We start from the raw sequence: 6,090 nt of genomic DNA on the forward strand, positions 1-6,090 counted from the left end.
TATGTATGGTTCACATATTCACCATGTGTCTTTATTTCTTCTTTTATATATATATGTTTAAATTTTTTCCACATAAGTAGATATAAACATTTTAAGATTGTTTTAAAACGAACTTCCAACTTTAAAGATTGGAGCAAACTTCTACAAGTTCGAGAATATAATTAAAATGAACCTCATAGTTCAAAGACATTTTTTATACTTTAACCTACAAGTTAATTAGTTGGAGTATTTATAGACAATATGAATATAAGTTAATTGATTGAGATAATATAACTTTCATGATGGGTCAAAGGTTCAAATTTTTATCCTTACATTTTTTTTTTGTGTGTGCGCAAAGATATTGTAATTAAAGTGTGAGGTGAGAGAATTGAACCTCAGACAACAAGGTTAATAGTATGAACACAATGTCAATTGAGCTAAGCTCTTGTGTGTGAACACGTATTCATTAACTTGAAAGTTAATCTACATCTAATAATTAATAAATAATCGAATTTATATAAAAAATTTGTCCACATACAATAATTAATAAATAACATGTCAATTTGAATATAACATAACTAACTAAGAGGTTATATCTTCATTCGAAAGATTAGAAGTCTAAACCCTCAACTCACGTATCATTGGAGGAAGAAAGGAAGAGGAAGAGAGAAGAAAAAAAAAACACTAGGCACCCACCTACGTGAACTTACTCATCTTCTATCTTCTCATTAACCTAAATAAAGCAATATATATATAAAAATTAGGAGGTCGAGATTTAAAAGATAAAAAATGAACCATATTGTTACAAAACCGACAATTAAAAATACAAAAGAAACGTAAAGAAAGATCAACACAGATATACATGGTTCACTAACCGTTTGTTAGCTACATCCACGAGACAGAGAGAATAATATTATTAGAGATGATATTTTTTTAATACAAAACGGCACCACTAAGAGTTAGAGAGATTATATGGTGTATTCTCTAAACTCTAAAGTCATAATCGTAAATAACCATAAATAATTAAATGTTCTAAATATGAGTTCTGAAATGAGACCATGTACTTAGTTGTTATAAGTGTCAGCTAACAAATTTGAGACATTCTAACACATATAAACATAATTCAACTGGTTAAAGTATATACCATCAATCATGAGGTAAAAAAAAGTTTGAATCTCCTCATGCCACTTGTTAAACTAAAAATTGAAAGAGAACAAAAATTTACAAGCTAGTAACCATTTACAATAGAAGAAACCCAAAGGTTGGAAGTGCAAAGTTGGACTTACCATTTGAAGCTATTATACAGATATCATCCTTTTGTCTTGAGTTTGAAACTCTCTGCTTGATATGATTGAATTTCATGGAAATGAAACATCAGTGAGAAACCTTTTCTGCAAAAGCCTCCATCACTTTCTTGCCAGTGTTTCTTTTTCTACTTATAGCTTACAACAAAAGTATATACAGAAGATATGCTATCACAATGAGAAGATTTGCATACCATAATCATATTGGGAGCACTCCCATTAATATCAAGTCGTGTCACGAGTAGATATATCATTTTGTTTATATATAATTGGAAAATTTTCCATCTTTATCATTGAGCCAAGGACAAGTTCTATTTCTTGTGAACCCATCGCTCAAGTCGAAGCTGCTTCAATGGCGGTCCAAGATTTGGCTTACTCTTCTGAGGACAACTCCATTTCCCAATTATCTCTATAATATTAGATTGCTCAGAATTGGTTTTGTCTGACAACGCCTTTCTTCTTAAACAAGCAAAAGCACTTCCTGCCTCTTTATCATTGTAGTTTTCTTGCATTTTCACTGATTTCTTGCAACTTGCTTCAGAAAAGCCACGCTTGTTTGCTGTAATAAAACCAACATATGAAATTCCTTTCTCTTTGTTTGCTTTGTTTTCTTTGTTTTCTTTGTTGTGGCTTAGATCAATTGGTTCTCTTACTGACTGTTCATTGGTAAAGACGGAAGGCACATCATTTCCAGCTGATGAGCCATTAAGTTGGGGTTGGACCTCACTTTTATTTTCAGAACTTTCCAGCATGAGATCAATCTTATGTATCAAATTTGTATGAGTTGCAGGCTTCTTATTATCATCATTAAAACTTCCATTTATATGCAGTGGCACAAAACCATTATCTTGCAAAACTTTCTTTTGTAACTTATATTGAGGATCTTCAGTAGTTAGGCTTGAGATCGGAACTTCTTTGGTTGGACTGATTTCGTTGGTTCCCACAGTTTTCTCTTTTGGGTTTTGTTCCGAAGTTCTTTCAGAAAACAAATTCTGCTGAGAACATGGTAAAATACTTTACTTCCTATGAACAGTTGAGTTTCACTCAAACTAATAGAACATGGAAATGACTTGAGAAAGAAAACACTCAGATTTGACAAGGGGATGATCTTTAGCTAGAATGAGACAAATTATCAGTTCCATTACCAAGTTACTGTTAGAATAAAATATAAACATTTAGAGCCCATTTCATAACCATTTGGTTTGTAGTTTTTGGTTTCCGAAAGTTAGGCATATAAATACTACTTACACCTATAAGTTTCTTTGTGTTGTTATCAACTTTCAATCAATATTTTCAAACACCAAGCTAAGTTTCGAAAACAAAACAAAACAAAATTCAAAAACTTATTTTTGTTTTTAGAACATAATTAAGAATTCAAGTGTTTTATTAAGAAATGAGAAAAACATAGAAAGAAATTTGGGAGGAAACAAACATAAATTTTAAAATCAAAAAATTAGAAACAAAATCTTCAAATACGTCATTTTTCTAGAAGCTTCTTGGAGATTCCATATGAATATCTTAAATTTATAATTTATTTCTTTCTAGAAATATCTTCAAAAGTATATATGAATATGAATATCTAAAAGTATTCTAACATTAAATAATAGTTACTGGGTTCCAATGAATTTCCTTTTAGACATGGTTGGATGTCCAAAGAAATATCTAAGGTCTATAGAATACAGGTATGACATAGAAAAATGTATCTTTGGCCAGGGATCTCTTGCCTATAAATATAAGGATTGTCCCCACGTACTAGACAAGTGAGTTATATCTACAAGATGGAAATATTTTCATTTTCTTATACTAAACTTAAACTTAGGATTCAGAAAAACTCTCTCCTAAACTTTCTATGAGCCCTCACCACCTAAGCTGGGTTCAGGGGCTATTTGGGGAAGTGTGCTGAAGTCAAAATTAGAAGATAATTGCTTGCACATCTTATAAAGTGCTACTTGTAGGTATTAATGTTTATATTAATTAGCCTTCGATAAAAAGTTCTATTTCCATTCAAGGAAGTGTTAATATCAGCCTATTAAAAAAAAAAAGGGCAAAAACTGTACCTCGCTTGGGAGCTGATTATCCTGCCTGTTGCCCGTGGAATTGCCATTGCATTTCTCGAATAGGTTCAACTGTACTCCTGCACCTCCATTTTCGGTCTTTCTAACCTTCTCCAAAGTCTCTTCTATTTCATGGCCGAGTCCAGTTTTCTTACTCTCACAATACCCAAATTCCTGGCTTAAATTCAATGTAGGGGATTCGTACACATAACTTGAAAACCAGTTCCCAACATCAGGAGGCTCTGATGAAAAAGGAAAGAAAAAAATCTGTAATTGTCCTTGTGTTGTAACAAGTTCAAATCTTATAACTGAATGCTAAATAAACTAGATGATGAGGATAGAATATTGATTTTTATTGGCAAATTGAATTCCAGAGTGAATGGTACAAACCTGACAGAAGCGACTGGGAGCACCAAGAATCTTGATTCTAACATAAAAATATAAAAAGGAGAAATTAACTGTTAGACGTTAGCAATTTTGAGCTTTCACTATAGCAGCTTGCCTACAGTTCATATAACATAAAAATATCAAATCCAGAAGAACCCAGAAGTATTTTGTGGTTTATTCAATAATAATGTTGTTTTTGGTTTTCGAGTTTGAGAACTAAACTTGTTTACTAATAGTTTTACTGTCAATAACCTAATTTCTAAAAATGTGTTCTTCAAAAAATTCCTTTTTAAAAAAAAAAGAAAGGGAAAAACTTGTTTGTTTTTTAAATTTAATGAAGATTTCATTAGTAAGAAAGTAGAAAATGTTAGGTACAAAGTCCTACATTGGTCGAGAGAGGAAGTGATCCATGGTATATGACTTAGGATAATTATCTCCATTAATATGAGCCCCTTTGAGTGGTTCCAAAAGTAAAGACGTGAATAAATGTAATGAGTCTTGTGACAAAAAGTGAATAAAATCAGAAAATAGAACATAAATTATTTGTAAATAATCTTACTTGTTTAGAACAAACAAAAAACCAAGCAGAAAATCATTATCCAACAAAGTCTAAGTTTCTCCATTATTTGATACATTAAACTATTTCTATAGCCAATTAAGATCTTTAAGTTTTGGTTAATTAACAAATTTTTCTGTAGTCTCATCATTTCTTGTGTTGATGGAATAATCCAATAAGAAAAGTGACGGAAGTTCAAGCATTTGGTGGGAGATCTAGCCACTGAATTCTTAAACAAATACTTATTTTGCAATTAATTAAAGGAAAAAAAAAAAAAAAAAGGACCGTTGAGAGGAATAGCAGTTTCAATACCATGCCTAAAGGCTGGCTTTCACGATGATCTTCCCTTGAAGTGCATTTCAAAGGAATCCAAGTTCCGGGAAGCTTCTCAGAAGCTTCTTCTTCTCCAATCTTAGTAACATCCCTAAACTCTCCCGCAGTCTGCTCATCTTCCTTGACCTCAAATTCTCTCTCTCTCGAAATTGAATCTCCAAAATTGTCATTTGAATCAAGTTCGGGAGATTCATATTCATAGCTCGAGAACCAGTTCCTGATATCAGGCGGCTCTGATGGAAATTAACAAACGAATAAAAGTGAGTCCAACTATGACCTAACTCAAAAACACACAAAAACATAGTCAAAAACCTAATTAAGATCACTATCATACTATGTCATAATTTTCTTTTCTACATTTTCTCAACATCCAAACAGATATCAAGGTGGTGAAACAGGGAGAATTATACGAACCTGAAGACGGCAAATGCAAGAACGAAGAATGCATAACCTACAAAAAACGAAGCAAATGAAAGAATTAGAAATATAAATTTCGGGGCAAAGATTGCTCTATGAAGCTGCTGCAAATTCGCTAAGCCGAATTAAACAAGTCATTGGAATAAGCATATCAGTAACACAAAATTTCCCGGCAAAAGACGCTTGTAATTCCTCGTATTTTCGCAGGAACCAAACAGAAAATGGAAATCGATAACCAGAGCGTATGCGTATAGAATAAAACTATACCTGAGAATTAGTGAAGCTCGAATTCTCCATGGCTCCGATTTCGCTCTAATCAAAAGATTCAAAACACAACCAACATTTGGTTCATGGAGAAATTCTTTTCTCTTACTTCTTAAAGATTTTGTTGGTTTTATTTTGAAGTTCGCGGGATCAGTTGGCGCCAAATTTTTTTTTGTCTTCCATAGAAGCTTTTCAAGAGCGCGTGTTTCATATTCTAATGCTATAAAAAGATTTATTAAATTATTTTGTGAAAAATTCAGTTTTTACCAATTATTAATTTTCACCCAAACTTTAATTTCGTCAAATTCTAGAATCATCTAGATTAAGTTAAATATTGCAATTTTTATCATCAATCTAACATTTGATAATTCACTCATTAATTTTAATAATAAAAAAATAGTTTTTATTTTACGAATGACCTCTTCTTATGCACATTTATATTTTTTAATCTACCCTATGATAGTATGATATGTAATCATTTGTTGATGTCGTAGGGCAATTTCCGCCTCCAAAGGCCCATCGCGGTTCAACCCGATAGTGGATGGTCCCTAATCCGATGACACGCCCCAACCGAAACTTCACCTTTTAACGGTTGTTAGTAGGAATCGCCACTCGCAACAGGGACAATTGACCCAACCCAACACATTTAGTAAAGTCATGTCCCGATTTAACAACTAGAGCCCGATGTTTAAATTTGTTCATTGTCAAGACACCTTTCACTCGCAAGAGGGATACCCACCCAACCCAATCAAACCTGCAAGCCTTACCCAATTTTAAAAAGAAAGCTCGAGTGCCA

At 32.5% G+C, this 6,090-nt stretch overlaps 1 protein-coding gene across 2 annotated transcripts; it reads right to left on the reverse strand.

Moving 5' to 3' along the window:
- Window positions 1-707: 707 nt before the first annotated feature.
- LOC120091478 lies at window positions 708-5,447 on the reverse strand. 2 transcript variants are annotated; one of them, XM_039049527.1, is made up of 6 exons: window positions 5,298-5,447; window positions 5,028-5,064; window positions 4,593-4,846; window positions 3,728-3,764; window positions 3,341-3,579; window positions 708-2,278 (listed from the first exon to the last, which is right to left on the reverse strand). In XM_039049527.1, exons 1-6 carry the CDS (start codon window positions 5,325-5,327, stop codon window positions 1,595-1,597), a joined length of 1,281 nt encoding a protein of 426 aa, XP_038905455.1. In that variant the 5' UTR covers window positions 5,328-5,447; the 3' UTR covers window positions 708-1,594. The 2 variants fall into 2 exon arrangements, with proteins under 2 accessions (XP_038905455.1, XP_038905454.1); XM_039049526.1 differs by having other exon boundaries at window positions 708-2,275; window positions 5,298-5,446.
- Window positions 5,448-6,090: the final 643 nt, after the last annotated feature.

The sequence above is a fragment of the Benincasa hispida genome, chromosome 11 (genome assembly GCF_009727055.1).
Source record: "Benincasa hispida cultivar B227 chromosome 11, ASM972705v1, whole genome shotgun sequence".
Taxonomy (NCBI): domain Eukaryota; kingdom Viridiplantae; phylum Streptophyta; class Magnoliopsida; order Cucurbitales; family Cucurbitaceae; genus Benincasa; species Benincasa hispida.

Bases quoted from the DNA above. Each gene is read 5' to 3' on its own strand.
- LOC120091478 (XM_039049527.1), bottom strand. From the start codon at position 5,327: ATGGAGAATTCGAGCTTCACTAATTCTCAG. The intron at 3,765-4,592 runs GTATTGAAACTG...TTTTTATGTTAG, and splicing joins AAAGCCAGCCTTTAGGCATG to AATCAAGATTCTTGGTGCTC. The intron at 3,580-3,727 runs GTTTGTACCATT...CTTTTTCATCAG, and splicing joins CTCCCAGTCGCTTCTGTCAG to AGCCTCCTGATGTTGGGAAC.